Raw genomic sequence first — 23332 nt, 5'->3', positions numbered from 1 at the left:
AGTTGTTTCTCATCAGCAGGGACTGGGGCACTTGTCCAGACAGAAGGGAAAATGAATGGAGTAGAGTACAAAGAAGTCCTTGAAGAAAACCAGCTGCCCTTTGACGAAAGTTAACCTTTCAGCATGACAACGACCCAAAGCACACAGCCAATGCTACACTGGAGTGGCTAAGGAACAGAAAGGTTAATGTCCTTGAGCGGCCCAGTCAGAGCCCTGACCTAAATCCAATCAAATTTGTGGCATGACTTGAAGATTGCTGTCCATCAATGCTACCCAAGGTACTTGGCAGAACTTGACCAGTTTTGTAAAGAAGAATGGTTAAATATTGCCAAATCTAGGTGTGCAAAGTTGATAGAGACCTATCCCAACAGACTCACAGCTGGAATTGCTGCCAAAGGTGCTTCCACCAAGTATTAACTCGGGGGGGTGGAGACTTATCCAATTATGATCTTTCAGTTTTGTATTTGTAATATATATATTTTTTCTCAATAAAAACTTTTTTCCCCTTAACAGTGTGGAGTATGGTGTGTAGATGAGTGGAAAAAATCCTCATTTAAAAATGCATGAAACTCTTAGGCACAGACACAAGAAAATGTGAAAAAAGTTCAAGGGGTGTAGACTTTCTATAAGCACTGTAGGTCGCTAATATAACTGGGTACTACAATGCTTTAATCTTAAAATATACGCTAGGATTATATTTCTTATGGTGCAGAAATCCTCAACAAATATGATAACTGTGAGCAATTACTGCCAACATCATCCTATATATTAATGAGTTGTTTGTTTTGTTACTTCGTTCTTGTTTTTTTTTTAAAGTTAAGGGGGTCAAATAAAAATTAAATTACTGGGTTAGTGGCAGCACAACTTAGACAGTACTTTTGGGTAAAGGGATATGCTTGTAATGCTGCCCTGTTTTATAGGTTAACCCACACCTGAGAAAAACATACTTCTCCTACCTATCTCACGATCCAGAACAGTGGTCTACTTTTCTACACTAGGATGCAGTTTTCCAGTACGAACCACACAACAGTTTAATATACTATCCTCTAACAACCAATATATGCCAAAAATATATTATGCACAAAAAGAAAGTTCAGAACAGTTCCAAGTGGGTTATGGCTTTCTTCATGCATGAAATCATTTTTGCATTAGCTGCTAATAAAGATTTACATTACAACCATGGAAAACCATAAGCTACACAGGAACTCCACAACCGGGTTTATTTTAAACCAGTACACATGCCCCTATTAATATCATTATCAATTGTACTATATATGTTTATATATACTTTATCTTTCTGTAGTAAATATTAACAAGTTCCTGTGAATTTCCAGTGGCAAAAAAAAAAAATTATACTAGATGAACTTTTTTTGTTTGTTATTTTTTCAGTTGATCAGCCACAGCAAAATCATTTTATTATTAAAAACGCACTGCTGTAAAGAAAAGTAACAGAACATCTACGTAACACAGGCAGACCGCTGAATCAGTGATTTCTATTAATGTTTAGGGCTGCAATGGTTGGTGAGTGGCCATATGGATAAGGTGCAAGCACAGATGCTCTCCTGATGAAAAAACACACATTTCTAATCAATTCTCCCACTTTCCCAACATCTCTCATGTTGGACAGTCAGAGGGCATTTTATTCAGAATACTACAGTACCATGCTCATAGTTACTTTAGTTAAGTCCCTATCTTTCCTAGCCTATGAAACTTTGTAGAATTAAGACTACAGTACAGCTACATTATTTTACATTTTCTAGAGGTCTAGTAAAAGTAAAACGCCACTGCATGGAAGTACAGAAGAGGAATTCAGAGTCAGATGGTACCATTTAATATTTTAAGGATCAGAGCATCATACGTCATAGTCTTTGAAAGACTGAAATCAAATAAATCAAATTAGGAAAACCCAACCATATAATGTTCAGAATCTTGGTTTATAAATATCATTGGTGAGTAATTGCTTGTGTCAGATGAACTCAATATCCCAGAAGCCAGCGGTACTTCATCTATAAGTTCTAGGCAACTGGCCTTTGGAACTTGATAACTACATTAGTCTCACAAAACTCCTGGGAATTAGAACTACCAACTTTACTGTAGGGGAGGCTTATGTTCCAACAGCTACAACTATCTTTGGGAAATGTAAGCAATAAAACCGGACTGTCAACTATGCTTCCTGAAAAGTAATAGAGCACAAAAGGCCAAATACAGAAAAACACTGTAAACAGACACAAAGGAGGTACGTCAAAGGTAAATGTCATTCAAGTATTACAAAATAGTTCACTTTGGAGATAAACGACTTTCATTTGGTACCACTGTTTGTTCCCAGATTTCCACAAGCAATAACTAATTGCTTGAAAGAAATTGCAAAAAAATAAAAAATAAAAAATACTGTAAGCTTGTGCCTGTATTTATAACAGTGGCTCCCTAGAGAATCACCTGTCATGCAACTCCACAGAAGCTTTTATACATGGCCCAGTACTGGCTACGTGCTTCAGAAGCACTATGTAGTCGATAGTGTCAATATCCCATGGAAACGTAAGTGTGGAAGCTGGGTTGTTTTATTATTATTAATTACCTATCTTATAAATTGTCATGAATAAAATCAGTAAATCAATTAATCAACCAATGCATAAATAAATAAAATGGATAAATAAATATATACAAAAGAGACATACAAATAAATTACTTTCAGGATATTCCCTTTTATCATGGTGGGGGCTGATAAAAAAAAAAAAAAAAAAAAAAAAGGCTGGCGAGGCAGTGGGGCTACAATGTTTTCCTAGTGTATTTGCAGAATAGACAGTTTATATATATATATATATATATATAGCCATATTGGGAAGGGGCCACATATGTTGTGTGCTGAAATGGACAGTGACACAGAACAGTGATCTGCTATGACTGTTTGCTTTAGCCATTTTAACCAAGCCCCTACCCTTGAAGGCTGCAGTAACAGTGCAGTGAAAAAATAGCAGTGTCTGGCCTCATAATACTCACTACTATGTAGGTTCAGGGAGCTTTGGTGTACGGGTTTAGGGGTAGATGTCACAAATCAGTTGTTAATGAGTCGGAAGTCTAGGGTGAAATGTACTAAACAAGAGCAATGCTGTTAGCGACTTTTTAGGGAATGCCTTGCAGCAGCAGTTTTTCTTTGTGATTCAGCCTTAGTTGAATATGGAATTATGGGCATTCTTACATAAATTTGCAAAAAGGGGGTGACGACAGTGCAAATGATGGTTCTCAAATATTAGGAGATATACTAAAGACCCCGGCAATTGTGAGGCTTATAATTGCATCAATTTGTTAAAAACTTTTGAAAGCATATTTAAAGTCACAATTGTTATTGTAATTATTTTCCAGCCCGCTTTTTCTCTTGCGTTGTCAGTGCTTAATGCATTTTTGAGGCGAACACCCAAATACTTATTTTTCCCTAAAACCAGGGTGTACTTACAAGTCTGGTTTCCCCAGTGGGTTGGGAGCAGTAGACTGCATACATGTGTCGCTAACCCCTCCAGCTCATTCTGAGCATAACGTGCAGGTGTTTTGCAATTGTGCACAATTTAGCACTGGCCTCTGACTAACTTAAAATAAAAACTTACAGTATACATTTGACTTATAAGCTCCTCGTGATAATACGGTTTAGTGGTATAATGCAAAATACAATTTCAAGCTACGTTGTCTCAGAGCTGAAATAAACCGATTATATAAACGAAAACAAAAATGCGGAATCTGTCAATATACACACTCACCCTGACTGTCTTTTTAGCTGTTTGTATACGCTACAGAAAAACACAAAAAGACACTGCTACAAATTAGCCACCCCTCTCGAGCAAAAACCTTGAAAAATGTATGACATCTGAAGCTCTGTCAACCGAAACAGCTCCAGGCTTGGTGAGGAAGGTCTGGGTAGATGTCCAGTATTATCTAGAGCGTCGTGGTGTAAAGTCGCCTCCTGGTGGATCTTTTCAACATGTTTTTAAACAATGTACATTCAATAGCAATGTACAATTCAACATGCATCAAAAATAGTCATGTTTCAATTAAATTAATTTACTCAGCTTTACTTCGTGTGTAGTTCAAACTTATAAGTGGGACTACTTTTTGTTCCCTCTTTTGACATAAGGATATTGAATGAAAAAAAGTTTTTTCCCTAAAAACGATTTCTGTTTTTTTCTCTTTCAAATCCACTGTTTGACCTGGATTATAAATGCAGTAAAGTCCTTCAGGGTGTCTGTATACATCCAATACACTGTTTTCTCAAGGGTAGGAGGCACTCGTCTTTGCCTCGTAACACACAGCGCCCCACGGCATCCATATAGTGGACGTATACGGACGCCCTGTCGGGCCTTTCTTCGGCGCTGCTTTATCGGGGGGCCTCAGGAGAGGTAAAAATATCCTGAATAAGCGGCTGTCCCAATTAAACAAGAGGCATTTGAGTGGGCCTTAGTCACACTTGTACTCAATTTATGACATGCACAAAAGATTTTTTTTTTTTTTTTTATGAAAATAAAATTAATTACATCACATCAACAATGTTAAATGCACCATAAAAATAAATAACAGTGAAATACCATATAAAAGCATCTCAGAAGCTGACCTATTAATTCAGTTATCAATGGGAAATCTGCCTACACACGACTGTACAATTCTGATGTAAACAGCTGCCCAAGGTCCTATGAAGTGGCAATGTGGGTCAACAAATTATCTGACCTTTTCCCTTAACCTTCATGGTCAACACCATCTGATTAAACTCTACAGATTTACAACCTCTCTATAGCCTTTTTTTGGGGAGTGGACTACTGTATATCCAAGCAAAACACCAAAGATCAAAAAGGAGAACACTTTCCTATGGGGTAAACACTGATGTCAGAAGGTTAGCTAATCAGTGCACCGTTTCTACCAACAACGTATGTCTGTACAATATGCTGACTCTCCAAGACACAAAGGCAACTTGTGTAAGATCCCAATTAAATAATTACCTAATCATACATGGCTGATTTCTTAAAAGACACAGTTCTGTTTAAAATGCAGTGAGGAAGGCTCTGTAAGATGCAAAACAGGGGTCCATTTTCAATGTGTAACAGAAAGGTATATATTATCTAAATTAAACCCTGTTTAATCTCCCTGGGGTTATTCATTGAATGAACCGTAATTAACATTGTTCAATAAAAATGCAGCTTTACACATTGAATGATGACGGTATTTTAATCTGTGTTAAAACTGACCCTCCAAAACTTATTTTACTTCTCCCTTCTTCTGCAAACAAGACCACTCTGTTGTTCTTGGAATGTTTTAACCTCCCAAATTTTTACATTTCTGCAGGCTCCCCCCAGTCAGTAACTGCTGTGGCTACAAGTTAGCAATTCTTTCCTGTATTCACATAGTTAATGACAACCCTGTACTCAAAGGTAGAGGGTTACTGCTCTGGTGAAAATTGTTGTCCATCTAGTGTCTCACTGCCATGTTCATGTCAGATCTTAGAAGATGAACAAGGTTGGGTGTGGACTTTCAAGGAAACTTTGGTCCCAGAGCTCAACCACTGTCCCAGCACAGAGTTCATATAAGGGCCAATGTGGAGTAAGAAGTGGAACCAAAATTTTGTCTCTGTTGACATAAAATCATATGGCTGCAAACCTCAATGACAAAGGGAAGCAGGAGAGCACTGCAACTGAGCACCCTTTTACCAAATCCCTCTCATAACTACGACTTCCAATTCATGATTAAAAAGATATTGGAGAATACAGATTTAAAAAATAAAATCACAGTACAGACCTTTGAAGCTGAGGCTTAGAACTTGAAATCCTCCTGGAGTCTCCTGATCAGCCAAGAGGAATAAAATCATTCATTTAGTGTGGTAGTAATTTCTTCTGATGTCCATGTTATAGTCATTCTTAACCATATATGGAAGTATGTATGTACAAATACTTTGTTCTTCATTTCTTGTATTGTTTCAACAAATGCAAATTCAAGTTAAACATTTAAAAAAAAAAAAAAAAAAAAAAAGCAATTTGTAATTACACATGTGTTATACTTTTATAAGTACAGATGATGATAGAAGCTGGCTGTGTGTGAAAGCACACCGAGAGCACCTGCGCCACCTGATGACAAACTTAACAGAATACAGGCATGCCCACTATCTAAAACGCATTTCAGTTCCTAAGCGATGTCATTACTAGGTTACCAAACAGCACTGACAGAGACGGCTACTGCTATTGGTGTTACACAGATATGGATCCGAATGGGGGAAAATGCTTTCCTACTGGCGTGTGAGGGAACCGTGCCCATTTTTTGCCAGAAACACTTGTTTTAAAACCATCAAATTAATTTGCTACAAATCAGAAGAGACCAGGAGGGGTTTGATGCAGAGTCCCACCGTCAGCTAGGAATCTGTAACCTTGAAAACCATTTACAATTAAATCAACATAAAATAAATAGAAAGAAAGACCAAGCTGGGCATATTGTCCATTGTATATACATTACTGTCTCTGAACACCTCTACTACCCCTTGATCCCTCCAACCTTCAACCCCACCCATGATAATAAAACACACAAGGAATCTCCATCCACAACTTCTCGCATTCAAACAACATTAGCGGTTCGCAATGCTACTAATGGGGATGTAAGTCATATCACACAGGGTTACATTTCTGCCTTCGCAGGATAAGTTGAAAACTCATGATTGCTTAACACAATCTTCAATTTCCTTAATCAAAAATCATTTCAAAATAAATAATACAAAAGCATTAAAAGCGGGTAAACGTGCAGTTCACACAGAAAACGTTGTTGTTTTTTTTCTCTCTTTAAGACAGACAGATGGAGAAGCCAACTTCAAGAGCTCAATGGACCAAAGGTAGCCGGAGTGCATGTGCCCGACTCCAATGCTTTATGCGGTAAACACTCTGAAAAAAAGACTAGTCACGCCTCTTCCTGTCTCTCATGCTCTCTTCCACTTTGCCAATTCCCACTGGACGCCTAGTACAAAGATGCAAGATGATTGGAGGAACCTTTACACGCACTCTTTGTAAAAACATTGAATGATGTCACATCGAAGCTAAAACAGTTTAAATCTTTCTTTATATCTATATATATATATATATATATTATATTATAGATATATTATATAATATATATATTATATATATATAATTCATTTAGTAGTTTTATCTGTTACAATGTCTGTTTCTCTTTTTGTCAAGCCTTTTCATTCTCTCTTAAAGAAGCAAAGTTTCTCATTTTGTTTTGTTTCATTTTTCTCCAAGTTCTGCATGAAGTAGGTTGGTCAGCTCTCGGTTTCGATTGGAGGAGAAGGTTTGGTACTCTGGCCAATCGTCCGCGTCCTCTTACTACTCGATGACCATGCACCGGGGCAGGTGCTGCGAATAGTACTTGAAGAGCTCAGGAGTGGCCCCTGGGCAGTTGGTCAGTTCCAGTTCTTCCAGGTCCTGAAGCTGAATAAGGCCGGACAGTCCTGTAGTGGTCAGCAATGGACAGCCTAAGAAGAAAAGCAACAGCAACTTTAACAGTAAACTTACATAATTCCACTGAAGATTTAAAATTTATTACATTGAGAGCACATTTTAAAAAATCGTACTTACACATGTAGGAAGATTAATAGTAACTTATTTTTCTATATAAAAAATCCCCTTTTTCATGTGTGTACATTAGAAGAATAAAACATCCTACTGCTGCAAGTACTTGTTCAAAGTGATTGACAGTGGGAATGGAGGCTGTTACTCTTCAGTCCATCTGATTGGTAAGCGGGTTGCACAGGTGAAGTGAAATTGGAATTGGGTAGCACATTTTTGAAATAAATACATTTAATTAATCTGTACCTGCTAAGGACAGGAGGCGTAAACTCCTCATCCCAAAGAGGTGTTGTAAACCGAAATCTTGTACCTTTAAAATAAAAAGTGTTATTCATTTCTGTCATGCAGCATTATTTATTTTTAACTCATTCATTTAAAATATTTCTTCCCAAACAAATTGGATACAAAATAGGAAAAACATTAACTAATTTGATCAGAATGTGATTAAACTCAAGTTTGTTTTTTTCCCCCCCTTACGTATATGCACTTCAGATTTGTCTTTCCTTATAACACAATAATTGGCCCCAGATGGATATATGGGAAGGCACAAAATAACATCATCAAGGGGTGGCGATTTTCAAAAATGCAACACTGCTGTAACTCATACCAAACCTGGATGTGTGAAGTCTCCTGAAAAGGCATGTTGACGTACCTGGCAACACCATCTCAGGTACAGGCTGCGAAGGGATGACATGGTGGAGAGGTACCCGAGTCCTGTGTCTGTGATACGAACACACCTGGGGTGGGCAAGAGCAGAATGGCAGAGGTGATGACAAGGGCACAGTATAGGACTGCCCACAGAATGGCAGCTGATGGCATGTAACAGACCAGTATAAAATCAGAGACAGACAGACGGGCAGTTTAGCCATGGCGGAGACAGAACAACTGTTGGCAACGGACAACAGATAAACATAAAACTTTATATATAAAACAGGGGAAATAAAAACTGCAGTGTGTAGCGCACACTTTGCTTTGGCATGTTTGTTAGGTAAAAAAGCAAGTACAGACAAAATGCAGTGCATTTACTTCAAAACTACTTAAGCCATTTCTTAGGACAATTGAAACTATTTAGTCAGTATTTTGTGTTGTATAATAACTCCCTTGTACTCGGTATGGCTCTTTGAGCCAAAAGGCTTGGACAGCTAAGAGAACTCATCTGTATTAACAAATGGGTACACATCCCTACCTGTCCAGTATGAGCTCCTCAAGCTTGTGCAGGTCACAGGCGATGTATTCCAGCGCCATGTCCGTGACACGGGGACACCAGGACAGGTCCAGGCTGCGCAGTTTGCGGAGGTTCTCCGCAACCAGTTCCACGCCGTCATCTGTGATCTTGGAGCAGCCAGATAGGCTGAGGGCGGTAAGGTTGGGCAGGCTGTGCACCATGTTGACCACGCCATGGTTGGTGATCTCCCAACAGGAGTGCAGGCGCAGCGTGTGGGTGGTGTAGCCCTGCTTGGCAGTGAAGTAGGCCATGGCTGTGTCTGTCACGTGGTAGGCCTGCAGGCTCAGCTCAGACAGGTTGGGCAGGAGCTGCGAGATGGCGGCGATGGCGTCGTCCGCCACGTTGATGCAGTCACTAACGCTCAAGGAGGTGAGCCGCGCATTCAGACTGGACCATAGCCCCGCCTCTGTGAAGTCATTGCAGCCGGACAGCTCCAGGTGCACCAGACCCTGCATCTGCTCTAGCATCACCTGAGCGGGAGGGAAAGGAGCAGGGAAACAGGGGAGAGGGGAGAGGCAGAAAAGAACGAAGTACCAAGAGTTTTGGCTGCGTTCAGTAAATTTCTCCAATGATCACAGCAGTGATACCCAAGTGACTGAACTTTTGAGGGCTATTGTACATACTGAAAAAAACGCTTCTGTGGTATTGATCAAAAGGCAATTGTTAAACCATGGGTCCATTACTGGACCTTCACTTATGCATTATCTTATAGGTAGAGGCAGTGATTTTCTGTGAAAATACATTTTTATTATCCCCATGCTACTATAAAGAATTAAACCCATGATTTAATTTAGCTTTACAGTATTTGCATGCCCACGATGCTACTGAAACCCACCGATACAGGTGCCTGCTGTCTCAACATCAACCCAAAAAGTAAGAAAAAAACATGAGCGTTTCTACAAATCAAATAAATCACATAATCATGCCAAACTAAACAGTCAAATGAATGAGTTTATTAAATTGAATGTTGGGGAGCCCTTATTATCATCCACACCACCAGGGAACCTTAAACAGCAAGCAGGGTTTAGGAGACATCGTGGCACTTAGACAGTCTGGCTCCAAGCCCCTCAGAGCTTCTCACGTGTGGAGCAGAGTTTCAAAATCGATCCTGTACTTGACTGGATGCCAGTGGATAGGGTAATATACAGGATTATAGCGACTATATTTAATACATTTACAGAACACTAAACAAAAGCAGCAGGTATGCTAGAAAAGAGGGGGCCACAAAATACACACTTGATTTGTCAGACATGAACAGTAGCAGTACTAGCACTTTTACACAATTTTTGTTATAAATTAACAATGAGAAAAAAATCTGTCAAGTAAGACTTAAATATTTATTACAGTGCATTCCTACTTAGAAGTTCCATACCAGTTAATAAACCATAGTACTATGTTTTTGACAGCGACTACTGTCTTCAGCGGCTGTGTATCTGTTGTACAACAAGGCTCCAGGCTAAAAGCAGGGATAATTGTGGAGTTCAGGATTTTGTTCATTGACAGGCTTTTCATGGGAAGCTTTATCAAACCCATCATCCGTGAGCACTAAATTCAAAACATCAAACATTTATATGATTAAATTAAAACGTGAGCATTTAATTAACCTCAATCACACTGACATTTTCTACAAAATTGCAAACGGATTTTGATAATTAGAAATGTCCCCTACAGCGATGTCAACCATTATTATTCTCCAAGTGCATTTCTTGGATTTTCTTCCCCTGCCTGCAGGTCTTCACTATGCTCACACACACCTTGTTCGAAAAGCACGAGGTTCATTTTGGGTATTTGGGTTCATTTTGTAGCAATAAATGAATGGTGATAAAACAACAAAGATGGCTTTCCAAAAGTAGCCCACTGGCCAAAATCATTTTAAGCATCCCATCAACATGACTCTCCAGCGAGCAGGTTTTCAGCAAGGCTGGGCAGATTGTAAACAAGCTGCGTTCCTCTAAGTGCAAAGAATGTGGATTCTACCCTGTTCCTTAACCAAAACAAAATATAAGAAATGGACACTAAGACACAGGACTGTGTTGTAAATAAGTTAAAACTGTTGCCAATGAAGACAAACCATGTTACCTGGATTTACTTGTTTAATTATTCAATGGATTACAATTGACACTATTCAGTATATTGTACATTCTGTATTATCAGTAGCTCTATATGCAATACTTCTGTTAGTTTTGGAGACTTTAAGGGTATCGATGGGCAGCAGTGCTTTGATATTTCACTTGGGCTTTTACACAACCACGAAAGGGAGATTGCACATTAAGCGATGTATCATTAGATTTCCCTGCATTAAAAAGTCATTAAAATTAAGTCTATTCAACAATAGAATCCATTTAGTATGTAAATTGTTGTGGACTTAATTATAATTGGTAAGAGTAATTAATTGTACCACTGTCAGACGAGTTCCCATTTTATCTTACACCACCTCATTCAGCATTGCAACTGTAAAATACTGTTAATTATTGAGATATCGTTGTTCTTGTTTTTCAGAAAGTACTAATTTCCACAAGATCTAGTTATTAAAAAAACAACCACAACAAAATAACTCACAGAAACAGGACTATAGATCTGACATTAAGAAGGAACTCCCTTAAAAAAGAAACTATAGGAATCCAATACTGGGTAACCCAATACGGATGTTGGGTGGGGGGTGGAGTGGAAAAGAGGGATGCCAATTAGAACGGAACAAAGAGCATGTGAAACACAACAGCACAGTGACACTGCCTGGGTCCTCCACAAGGGTATGTGCACCTCAGTTCAAAAAACAAAAGAAAAAGAAAGGAAACAAAAGACACCTTGCTCCTGTTAAGCAGAGTTTTTTTTTTTTAAAACAGCCACTGTTAGAGCCAAGAAGTAGTTCTGCTTCGCTCAACTGTCTTTACCAAGCTGTCTCGATTCTGGCTATTGTACTGTAAAGTATAAGCCAACCTCAAAAGCTAGCACTGTCCATCAGATTGGTTTATCATTCATTAGCATTACCTGGGTTTAACACACCACTGATCAGAGAGTGTGAGCAGAGCGAGCCAATTGTATATGGAGTGAGCGAGCAGAGAGGGGTTAGTTGCTGGAGTGGACATTTCCGGCCCGCTCTAGAGCACTGAGAAGAACCGAGCACAGTTTTACTTTTCTTAAATACATGTTCGGCCATGGAGTTGGCACAAGAGTTATAAAAAAATACAGATGCAGTCACTGTACAGTATTTTCCATCATGTCCGGCACTTTTATGTTTGCAGACTTGAGAATTGCATTTTTAAAAAGCTTTTATATATATATATATATATATATATATATATATATATATATATATATATATATATATATATATATATATATATATATACACACACACACACACACACACACACACACACACATATATATATATATATATATATATATATATATATATATATATATATACACACACACATATATATATATGATTGGTGTTGCACTTTATAATTCATTATGGAGTGACAAATATATAATATCCCAATTGTGGAACTGCATTTGTGCCATATAAAAATGTGAGAAACGTCACCAGTGTGTAAATCTGTCTGCTGTTACTATATAGCTTATACAGTTCAATGGTTATGCCCCAATACAACCCTGTGAACATGGTTTATATTTTCTGCACTCTTAAAGTGGTCCGTAAGCCCCGTCATGACTCATGTTTGTTTGTGAGTTGCTTTGAGCTAACTTCCTAACTTTGACTTTAGTTTCAATGTACACATTTTTTCAGTATCATGCAATAATAATAAGAAAGCATCTTCGAATTGAATGAGATAACTTCTCTGAGCACTTTATGACTTGGGTCAAGCCATGTGATTATAATAAGGACGATTAAATAGTATTCCTTTCTGAATGTAAATTAAATCTCATCTGCAAATCGACAACACAGTGGGGGGAAGGCTAGTGTATTTATTTATTATTATAAATACATATTTTTAATACCATGTCAGCGGAGCAGGACTCTCAAGCAGTGGAGTGGAATGGAAGAAAGCACAGAGTGGAGTGGAGGATATTACGAGCGGACTGCGGAATTTTGTAACTGCTCCGCTCCATTTAACAATCACTGCCACTGGTCACTCCTTTAACAAGGCAAAGAAATAACAGTGAGGGCAGAACAGCCTGGACTGTGATCCATTTATTGTGTATTCACTGACGCCTACAATTCTCACATCTATATTTTTGCCTTTCAGGACATTCCAATCCTTTCTTTTTCAACTAAACAAGGCTGCACCATACAGAGGCTTAGTGGTAGGAAGCAAATTATCTTTCATTTTACTCAATTGGTTGGTTTGGTTGCGCCAGCTACAAGTCTTGCTTTTGCACATAATCTTACGTTTTAACTTTATGTTTTTAAGCTGGAACACTCTAGAACCCGGTACTACAGTGCTTACATAGTCAAGTGTTTAGCTTCTCGATTGACTACAGGGTTCATGACGCATGGTGTATATGCAGCCTGTCAGGAACTACTGTAGGCATAGAGAAGGCTAAACTGTAGAAGGATTGAGTACATGATGAATAATATTTTAGTAGAAAAACAAATACACATCTTCTGTTGGTTATTTTGTTTGTAATACTGTCGCACACAAAAAGGACTAAAAATGCACCAATAAAATCTCCTTGTAATCCAAGATGGCAAGTATAAATTAGTAACAAAAGCCTGTTAGGTGTCCAAGGGACAGGATGTCAACCGTGAGGCTCTGGTCCTTGTGAATGGTAAACACAGTATTAATAGCTGATCACAGCTGCTCCCAAACCTGGTTTTAATACCAGGCTCTCTGCAACTAAAACTGGAACCGGTCCAAGTCCCTCTGAGATCACACCTGCTATCCCTGCTCAGCCAGTAAACAGATCCACTGAGCCAGCACTGAACCCAGCGATGGAAATAAGACTCCAGTTGCATAGCAGTTTGATCCATTCCTGGGTTAACTACGAGTTTAATAGGACCGACCTGGGGCTCGTTTCTATACAAACTGCATATCAGGCATATACAAAGTTGAAAGGTGAAATACGAATGAAGTGGCGTCTTCATATAACGACACCCACACCGCTTGTTCATAAAACCTTTCGGATTTTATCGGCACAAAATTTTTTTTATCACATAAATAAGAATGGTGAATCTCACCTAGATTTCTCACTTAGGGCCTGATTTTTAAAAGGCGCAAAATTATTTTTAACACCTGATTTATGTAACTAAATCAACTTATTTATATTTTAAGGGTTCAACACAGGTGGACACATGACACAGCTTTCAACTTTCAACCTACTAAAAGCCATATGTTTAGTGACCCCAATCAAGTTTTGGAAACCACTTTGCGACCTAGTTTTTATTTTGCCCCTTTTGAAAAAATCATGCTGATACTGTGTATCTAGACACAGACAGAGAGAATTACGACAACACGGGGCATTGGCTCACACAAATTACATTAAGAGACATGTGCGTAACATCTTTGACAAGCTGTCTAATGAGGATATAATAGCACCGTTAAGAGGGAGGACATCCATCAACTCTTCACCTCACTTGAGCTATATGTGAGCAGGCAAACAGAGAGACATCATGCCCTGTCTATAGAAGCTCAAGTGTTGGTCACGTCACGTTTCCTTGCCGGTGGTTCCTTCCAAAACGTATTGGGCGATGCGTGACGGCCATGAGCACGGCACCAGTATGCCGCTCCATTGAGAACGTAACGACTGCCTTTACAAACCACGCTGAACACATTACGTGACCCATATGGGAATTACAGTTAATAAAAGGAAGGTTTTCATTCCATCTGTGATTTTCCCAATGTGATTGGAGCTGTGGATGGTACACATATTCAAATAAAAGCAGTGTTGACGAATATCATGCTGTGTACCACTCAATGACTATATGCTACAATCTCATATCGTTGTGAAATGGCTGGGCTCCGCACGATGCATTCATCTGGACAAACTGTGTGTGCTGTTAAACACATTGGAAAGGAAGATGGCTTTCATGATGGCTGGCTGTTGGGGACAGCGGATATCCCCTTCCTGACTTTAAGATCCTTTATTAGTCATTCAAATTAAAATCCAATCAAGTGAAACACAACATAATTAACATTCTTGTTGGTTCCGGGGATCAGCCGAAACCTCCACATCATATCAGTACTAAAATCCTAAAAACAATGTGTGTACCTTATTGTCAATTGTTTTTATAAATTAAGCAATTCGATTTCCAATATCCTTTCACAGAACATTGTCCCACATTTTGCCTGTTCCATTTATTTTCCCATAAAGAATGAGCGAGGCATATAAGTCTAACTTCATATTTCAATTAAAAAACAAGTTAGTTTCGAATGGACTATCAAAATGCGTAATAAGTGTTTGAAATTAGAGGCAATAACTTGTCGTAAGACCTTTTGTATTTGCACTTACACATTTACGATACAGAAACAAGCCCATGATCGAGTTACCTATACACTGTAGCTAGCCAAGCTCATAGTAAAACCTGGAATGGGTGAACACCTACGCAATAGGAGTGGTATTGCCATCTCTGGAACCATAAGCTCAGTCCGGAATTCAGTGTAGATATTTATCAGTTTGTACATGTGGTAAGGCTGCCTGTGTTTGTGTTTATGCCACTGCCAAATTGTCACCATGGCAAAACGGTGCACTACAATAGCAATGCAATACAATGGTACGAGCCTGATGAGTGGTGCCATAGTGGTAATGCTTTTATCACATGGTATGAACCAATACACTTTTATCATGGTGTCACATATCAGTGTGCGACTATCAGGCAGGTATTTTGACATCTTTAGGCATAGGTTTGCTATGCAATGCCTTTAAGTTATTTGAGATATTTTGCATTTTCTTGCATCTGCCATAATGGGTTAAAATAAATACACAAAACCTTACCTCTAAGCCGGCGTCTGTGATGGTTGACCGTTTCAGACTGACAGACCTGACTCCCTTCTTGGAGAGGGGGTAGTTGTCAATGAACTCGCAAATGTCCAAGTCCGAGACCCCAACCAGGCAGAAGGAGTGGAACCCGCGCAGGGCGAAGGCTTGCAGGCTGACAAACTGCTTCTCGACGCCGGGCAGGAGGCTGTAGAGCTCCTTGGCATGCAGGATGGGCGTCACCCCTTCCCAGAACTTGGGTTGGTAGAGAACCTTCCTCCAGGTCTTACATACCTGCGCCAGGATGCACTTCTCTGCCATGGTGAAGTACCAGAGCAGCCGGTTGAGAACCTTCTCATCCAGCACCACCTGTCGCTCCAAGGAGGGCTTGGAAAGCTTCCTGCGTGGGGGCTGGTCCGAGGTGGGGGAGCCATCATCTGGATCACCCACCAGGAGGGATGCAGCGGTGGGCAGGGGTTCCATGTGGCACGGCAGGCTGGCCGGAAGCAGGATGGTGGGCACGGAGGAGGACTGGCACAGGCGGTTTTTGATCGCTGGGGTTCCTTTGGTGATGCTGGCCGAGCCAAGACCATTGGGCTGGGCAGGAAGTTTGACCAAGCCGTTCCTCGGCACACAGGGAGACTTGAGGTCGTTAGGAGTGGTCATCTTCAACATTTACTAATGGAAAGAGAGGAAAGGTTAGTTAAACCTGTGTGTACCAAATTTGGACTATGACAAATGGTATGTTATTTTACAAAAGAAAACAAGAAATTTCATATTAAAGCGATAAAACTGATCTTTCAACTTGAAAACAAAACTAATTACAACAGTGCCTTGTACAGTTTTGCATTACAAACACTCCCAAGTGAACGTTTAGAAATGGTTTTGCAAAAAAAGGCATAGAAAAGTCCAACAATTTAGTCCACTTGTCTTTCAGGCTGAATAATTTCTAACCTTTCAACAATTAATCGTTTACAGCATCTAAACTGACTTTTTGGAATTTAAACAATTCAGAAAACAAAACAAATACACGCACACACACATATACATATATACTATTGTGAGTAATTAATTAATAAACACATTCATATAATGCTTTTTCATACAAAAAGGATTTGAAAGCAAAGTGACTACAGCATTCCCACAGTGGCAGCTATAAATACAGAAATATTACAAAATCGAGTGTTTTTTTTAGTTTTTTTCACCCAGTGGCCTGCTGGTAACGTGAACCAAACTGAACGCCAGATTGTAACATCCCAGTCAATTTTAATGTGTGAACAAATGTCGCCACCAGGGACGGACAATATGTCACAAATCAATGTGAGAAGCTTTAGCGAACAAGAGACTTTTGATAATGCAATTGCAGCCACCGTAATCAAAAGGGCAACTGATGTATCTGTTTATCTTTCATTCTCAATGTAGGGATCACAAGCTGATGGACTGACAGGCAGAGTAACATAGCTTGCAAGCAAGACGCCTACTGTTTAGATATTATTTGGTCAAAGTACTCTAGTATCACTGTGTATTTGTACTGAATGTGTATGGTCTTCAATGGGGAGTTTGTTGTGCGCAATTCAGAAAGGAAAATAACAGATAGATTCCAAAAAAAGTTCTGCATCTTTCCCATGGAATGCATATATAACGGAATAAACTTTTTAATAATTTTTCAAAACATAAAGCATTAATTACTATTAGGAACAACCCTGTAATTGTACGTACAATCTGGTTTATTAACAATAATATATTAGACTAGAGGCTCACTTTACCCAGAACAAACCGTACAATAAACCCCAACCAGCTGAACTAGAGGGTCACCTTCTCTTATGAGCTAATAAATCCAAGAAAGGAGCCTATTTCTTCAACACAAGTCACCGGGAAAAAGCAGTCAACCGTCTTTGGCAGCCAACAATGATCAATTCTTTTTAGTAACAATTTCAGTTTTCACTTACTTTTATTTACAAATGCTACATATTCCCTTTAAAAACACAGACACACACACACACACACACACACACACACACACACACACAGCGTTTGGTGTCTGCTTGGGTTTTAGTTACAGCATAAAGAATTTATATCAGTAGTTGAACACAGTGTCCTATTGGTGGATTACCAGTTGAAGATGCCAGCCAATAGAATCTCGTCTCAGGTGAGATTTAAAGAGATCAGATTAAAAATATCGGGATCAACATATTTGGCACCCAGAACAGAGTTTGGTTACCCCTGATTTGAGAACGATATAAGAAGGACAAATGCAAAGCCATTCAATGAAAAGATATGGAATATGTGTATTTCATGGTTTTAAATATTCACCATAAAAATATAAAATTATGTCAGATACAATCTTTTCATAGACAATGTGTACACCTCATATTAAATACTTTTATTTTTACCCACATTGGGGTGTAATTTGTGTGTGTGGTGTATATATATATAAATATAATATATATTATCTATCTCTATATATATCTATCTATATATGATATATATCCCGGGCCTTGCAAAAGTATTCAGACCCCTGACCAATTCCCTCATATTACAGAATTACAAATGGTACATTGAAATTTCGTTCTGTTCGATATTTTATTTTAAAACACTTAAACTCAAAATCAATTATTGTAAGATGACATTGGTTTTATGTTGGGAAATATTTTTAAGAAAAATAAAAAACTGAAATATCTTGCTTGCATAAGTATTCAACCCCCACACATTAATATTTGGTAGAGCCACCTTTTGCTGCAATAACAGCTTTAAGTCTTTTGGGGTAAGTATGTACCAGCTTTGCACACAGTGTCGGAGTGATTTTGGCCCATTCTTCTTGGCAGACTTGCTCCAGGTTGTTCAGCTTGTGTTGGACAACGCTTGTGGACCGCAATTTTCAAATAGTGCCACAGATTCTCAATGGGATTGAGATCAGGACCTTGACTGGGCCAATGTAGGATATTCACCTTTTTGTTCTTGAGCCACTCCAATGTTGCTTTGGCCTTGTGCTTGGGATCATTGTCCTGCTGAAAGGTGAATTTCCTCCCAAGCTTCAGTTTTTTAGCAGACAAGCAGATTATCTTGCAGTATTTTCCTGTATTTTGCTCCATCCATTCTTCCTTCAATTGTAACAAGATGCCCAGTCCCTGCTGATGAGAAGCATCCCCATAGCATGATGTTGCCACCACCATACTTCACTGTAGGGATGGTGTGTCTTCAGGCATGCGCAGTGTTAGGTTTACGCCACACATGGCGCTTTGAGTTTTGGCCAAAAAGCTCTATCTTGGTCTCATCTGACCACAAAACCTTTTCCCACATTGCAGCTGGGTCACTCTCATGCTTTCTGGCAAACTCCAGACGTGCTTTCAGATGGTACTTTTTGAGTAACGGCTTCTTTCTTGCCACCCTCCCATACAGGCCAATGTTATGCAGAGCTTTTGATATGGTTGACTGGTGCACCATTACTCAACTCCCAGCCACTGAACTCTGATGCTCCTTCAAAGTGATTGTTGGCCTCTCTGTGGCTTCTCTCACAAGTCTCCTTCTTGTCTGAGCTATGAGTTTTGAGGGATGGCCTTTTTTTGGCAGTGTCTGGGTGGTGTGATGCAGCTTCCACTTTCTGATTATTGATCCAACTGTGCTCACTGGGATATCCAAACACTTGGATATTAGTTTGTACCCTTTCCCTAATGTATGCATTTGTATTACTTTATCTCTAACTTCTGTAGAATGCTCTTTGGTCTTCATTTTCCTTCAGATTCACAGCCTTACCAATGATCCTTCAACAGCGGGGTTTTTATCCAGAAAATGTGACAGCAACTTTAATGGTTCACTGGTGGAGGCCGATGGTAAGGTAACTGTGTCCTCATTAGGGCAATTTCTTTCATCGGTGCAAACTGGGAGCTTCCACAGCACAGGGGTTGAATACTTAAGCAAGCAAGATATTTCAGTTTTTTATTTTTCTTAAAAATATTTCCCAACATAAAACCAATGTCACCTTACAATAACTGATTCTGAGTTTCAGTGTTTAAAAATAAAATATCAAACAGAACGAAATTTCAGTGTACCATTTGTAATTCGGTAATATGAGAGAACTGGTCAGGGGTCTGAATACTTTTGCAAGGCACTGACACACACACACACACATATATAATTACACACCCCAGTTTGTACCTTGTCTATATTTCATACACAGCTGGGCCAAACAAAATTATTGCAACAAAAAATGCATTCCAAATATGTCTGAAATACAATTATTTTGATTTTATGAGATTTCATATACAAGTATCAGTATTTTAATATGGCGACTGTGTACTTCATACTCAATTTAGTGATCAAATGTCAAACGTGTACAGTTCAATCATCTAAACTCTCACCGCTGAAACGTATTGTCTTTTTTCGCTATCTTGTTAGGGATGCGAGCGATTCAGCAGCATTATGTAACAGTAGTTCTGCCCACTTTAGGGACCGTGTGTATTTATTAAGGATGTACTAACAATAAAAAATACGTACAGTCCAACAATATTAGTCAAATAATATTAAAAAAAAACGAAAAAAATACGTGTACTTAAATACACAGTAGCTGATCGGGAGAATCGGTATACAAATCATGTACAGCGGTTTTACTCAAAGGAATTTGTTGACGATCCCTCCCCGACCTAACATTTTCGTGCGTGTTTCTAATAAAATAGCTAGCATAAATTACTGTTGGACAATATAGATACATTAACGTTAAAAACAATTAATGAAATAGATGTATGGCCATTCTGATTTAAGAATATACAACAGATGAGATTTAGAGGCACGTTGGAGGCAAAATGACTAGCTATCTCATTTTACAAGCAAATACACAAGACTGCTGCATTCTTTCAGGTTTATACCCAACATAACAAAACAGTGAACATGATTTTCATTATGTCAATCGAAAATCAAACAGATAAACGCATACATTAAAACAATACATATTAACCGTTCGCTATGTTACGTGTTCACAAAACAGGGTTTATTAAGTATTAGCTTTAAGATATATATTATTATTATTATTATTATTATTATTATTATTATTATTATTATTATTATTTGCAAAACGAATCAGGACAGTGAGAATATAAATCGAATCGGCATGCATTGGCTGTGTATCTTGAGTGTGCGTAATGAATTTCATACAAAGAACAAAACAAATAAATCCTGGCGTTTACAAGCACAATAAGAATGCACTGAATCCCTTACCTTACAATATCCCGATTGTTCCCTTTGTGAATATATGTGTGGACGTTTCTTTATCTTCTGCCTTTAGATCGATTCGAAATCGCCATGCTATTAGTATCCATCGGGAATTGTATTCAGCGTACAATGTTTAGGGAGAGAGTCTGGAATCAACCGAGAACATACATACATAAATAAATAAATAAATAAATAGACAGCTAAATATACCAACACAATTCCAATGATGACCGCTTATACCTGTCATTAAACTCTCCAGCAATCATCCGAATGAAACGTGAAACTCTTGACAGTGCCATATCCGCTCAAACAGACAAACCCCGACCGGCCCACGCTTAAAGCTGCAGTATCCCCTTTTTGACAGTACTGTACCACCAGGTTCAACTGCCCCAATAAGACTACAGGCATAGAACGATTCATACCAAAGACATAGTTATAAAACGACATTTTCTTTTGCTCATTTTTAACGTTTTTGTTTTACCAGCTTTATGCAATGTAGATTTTATTTATTTATTAATTTATTATTAGATTATTGGTAGGCCACATGTTATTGGTAGGTACCACATCAAACTCCAGTGGAATCCATCCACAGTATGTATATATATACCTCATATATATATATATATTATATATATATTAATATATATATATATATATATATATATATATATATATATATATATATAGATATATATATATATATATATATATATATATATATATATATATATATATATATATATATATATATATATATATATATATATATATATATATATTTAATTTCGAACAAATTTAATAAAAAAAATCGTGAATGGGGCTATTTATTTTCTCATACCCTTCATGCAGCATGTATATTCTTTAGATTTACTATCTAGTATACCACGCTAAAAGCATAAAGTGCAGTAAAGCACATAGCATAAAGATACAAACCAAGTATCGTAAAGCATGGTCACATCATAGTACGTGAAGGTAAATGTACCATGATAAAATGCTGTAGGTGAATAGCCTGAAAGTGCAGCTACAATGGGGAAAATACAGTAGACTTGTCAAATTGGAACAATGTAATACTTTAAAATTACAACCATTTACACAGAATTCAACATATATTTATCTACATGGTATATGTAATGCCTACACATTTGCCTGATTCAAAGCATTGTGAAAGGGTTCCCAAACTGATAAATAGCTGGCTTTTCCCTTTTACAAGTTTGCCATTATAATTTGAAAGTTAGCCATACTTTTCCATAATACAACACAGTCAGCTTTAGCATTAAAGCCAACAAAATAAATGTTAAGGAGCCTATAAACTAACCTTAAACTTTAAATTATATTACAGAACCCAAAATACTGTATGGAAAAAGACACTGTACTACTGTAAGTATGTTGGCTTGTGAAATTATAACATGGTTTATAAGCTCGTTATATTGTCTCAAGGGGGGGGGGGGACGGGGAAGACGACAGTACAAGTATTTAAAAAAAAAAGTTTAAGAAAATGAAATCCAGCAAACAAAGTCCCCCCAGTGTGTAACATTATCTCTAAAACATCATTTATCCTATAGTGTATCCTAATAGGGGGGTGAGTACAGTAATTAGGATACTATAGGATGCAGACTTCATTAAATAAAATGTATGGCACATCCTTTAGCAACGGACGCTGTTGCTTGATTCACTGCTCATTGACTCTGCCTCTCCAACTGGCTAATATCCGTTTGGTTACCTGAGAGTGTTGTTTCTTAACAACTATAAGTGACGACTGCAGCAAACAGGATCTGCCTTTCACATGGAATCCTAGACTGCAATAACAACCTTATTTTGCATTGGTCTTTGAGCAACAAAAAAATTAAACAAAAAAAAATCTTTGTGATTGAAGTATGATGCTGCACAGGGCTGCAGTGTTTCACAAGAACGCTCAGTTCTGTATTCAAATATACAGAGGATGCACACTGAAGTCACAATATGATCATAAAACATAGGATAACCCTGAGGCATTAGGTGCAACAAGATACAATGATCATTTAAATAAGAAAGAGGTAGTATGCATGTACATTAAAGAACCACAACACAACTATTATGTCACCATACGTCTAGTGTTTTTAAATTGCTTTTTATACACTGAAGATTATGACCAAATGGCGAATATGCTGAAGCTATGATAGCTGTATTTGGTCTGATATTTTGGCTATAGCTGCTACTTTAAGATAGACTGCAGCTTTAAGACTTCAAGTCAGGTAGGTATGCTAACTGTATCTTGCACAAGTGCAGGCATCAGTGGGAGACCCTGCTATCTTATTTAACTAAATCAACTCTCCAGAGAGGCGACTGCTACAGCACAAAACAGATAACTTACAATAAACTGTAAACTATCAGATGGCCTAGTTAGCTTTACAAATAATTGTTTTCCTTCTAATTCAAGAGCAGTTTTGAAAGAAACCAC

General features: G+C 38.2%; 1 protein-coding gene across 3 annotated transcripts in view; it reads right to left on the bottom strand.

Moving 5' to 3' along the window:
• Positions 1 to 7231: 7231 nt before the first annotated feature.
• Positions 7232 to 23332, bottom strand: part of LOC121330754 (F-box/LRR-repeat protein 16-like) — a 31284-nt gene continuing 15183 nt past the window's right edge. The window contains exons 1-7 of one of the 3 annotated variants that reach the window (XM_041277480.1): positions 21136 to 21218; positions 20902 to 21041; positions 15709 to 16368; positions 8773 to 9281; positions 8239 to 8323; positions 7833 to 7896; positions 7232 to 7492 (exon numbers count right to left, since the gene is read on the bottom strand). In XM_041277480.1, coding sequence (XP_041133414.1) covers positions 7344 to 7492; positions 7833 to 7896; positions 8239 to 8323; positions 8773 to 9281; positions 15709 to 16365 — 1464 coding nt within the window. In that variant the 5' untranslated portion in view covers positions 16366 to 16368; positions 20902 to 21041; positions 21136 to 21218 and the 3' untranslated portion in view covers positions 7232 to 7343. The other 2 variants (XM_041277481.1, XM_041277482.1) reach the window with 2 other exon arrangements.

This window comes from Polyodon spathula, chromosome 18, assembly GCF_017654505.1.
Source record: "Polyodon spathula isolate WHYD16114869_AA chromosome 18, ASM1765450v1, whole genome shotgun sequence".
Classification (NCBI taxonomy): Eukaryota; Metazoa; Chordata; class Actinopteri; order Acipenseriformes; family Polyodontidae; genus Polyodon; species Polyodon spathula.
The sequence above is the reverse complement of the archived record's forward strand: the minus strand, read 5'-3'. Positions and strand labels throughout refer to the sequence as shown.